Source organism: Temnothorax curvispinosus, unplaced genomic scaffold (assembly GCF_003070985.1).
Source record: "Temnothorax curvispinosus isolate PA1 unplaced genomic scaffold, ASM307098v1 QBEX01018663.1, whole genome shotgun sequence".
NCBI lineage: Eukaryota > Metazoa > Arthropoda > Insecta > Hymenoptera > Formicidae > Temnothorax > Temnothorax curvispinosus.
Window position 1 is genome coordinate 1 of NW_020228443.1, and position 1,201 is coordinate 1,201.

The following is a 1,201-nucleotide window of genomic DNA, read 5'->3' on the forward strand; positions in this document are numbered from 1 at the left end:
CAGTGTTAAGAACATCGCACAAATAACGAGTAGGCAGTAAACAAACAATGTTAGGCGGCAAATTATCAAGATAATTACACAATTCGTATAATCTTTCATCGAAAGACTGACCTTTCAATGATATTCTTCTTTTCTCGAGAATCTCAGAATCAGAAGTTGTCAATAAACCAACACGAACTCTCGAGAGTAATTCACGATAAGCTGTATCTCTTTGCTGACGCATATTGATCGTCAATTCATCATATTGAAATTTTTGCCACAACCATTCCTCAGAAGTAGTCCCCACACTGCCAATATATTTATTAAATTCTGCTTTTGATAGTGGAACAAAGATAAAATTTTCACGTACAGGAGGTAATTGAAGCAGATCTCCAAATAAAAAAACATGCTTTCCACCAAAGAAATCGTCATCCATGGTATCAAATATTTGACATAGTCGTAAATGTATATACATGAAAGTTAAATTAGATATCATTGACACTTCATCAATTATAATAAGACTAACCATCTTTAAGATCTGCCCGTAAAACTTTCAAAACGTAATCAGATAATAGTGTATACTTAGGAGACTGATCACCATGTTCAACAGATAACTGCCATTGCCTGTGATTTGTTAAACCATCGATATTAAACGCCGCTATACCGGTAGGTGCTGTTACCAGCAGTATCCTTGTGGAGATTTTGTTTTATCCAGCATTTAATTGTTTTAATTAAAAAACTTTTACCAGTACCTCCTTCTCCGCTAACGTATAATAGTAATTGTTTAAATTGTTCGTTATCCGGCGATATCTTTACGGCGTTGATGACTCTGTCAAATATTCTTCTTTGATCTGCGTTCAGATTTGAAATCATTTCAGATACATCGATTTCCTGATTTAATTTGTCACCAAGATCCTTAAAATCTTGCATCGCTTCACCAGCCTCAATATTTTGAACACCTATTGGATTATCGGGATCATCTTGAGACTCATGCTGTTTTCCCAAATTATCTAAATATTGTTCAACTAATTGCTTCGCAGTTTCAAATGCTTTTTCCACTTCGTCTAATTTTTCATGATATTGCAGTGCTTCCGTAAGATATAACTTTTCCTTGTGAAATGCTTCTGTATATGTATCACATCCGTCTTTAAGATCTTCTATTTTCCGCCACGGTTTAAACATGAGCAGTAATGAAAAGAAATAATTTTCCGGCTGCGTATTG

General features: G+C 34.6%; 1 protein-coding gene across 1 annotated transcript; it reads right to left on the minus strand.

The window, feature by feature from the left end:
- Positions 1 to 4: 4 nt before the first annotated feature.
- On the minus strand, positions 5 to 964 carry LOC112468584 (ATP-dependent DNA helicase PIF5-like; the record flags this gene model as incomplete). The annotated part of the gene is given in 3 exon segments (XM_025037821.1): positions 5 to 505; positions 507 to 659; positions 661 to 964. Coding segments are annotated over 3 exon segments (903 nt in total), but the record flags the coding sequence as incomplete, so codon positions are not given.
- Between the last annotated feature and the right edge of the window lie 237 nt (positions 965 to 1,201).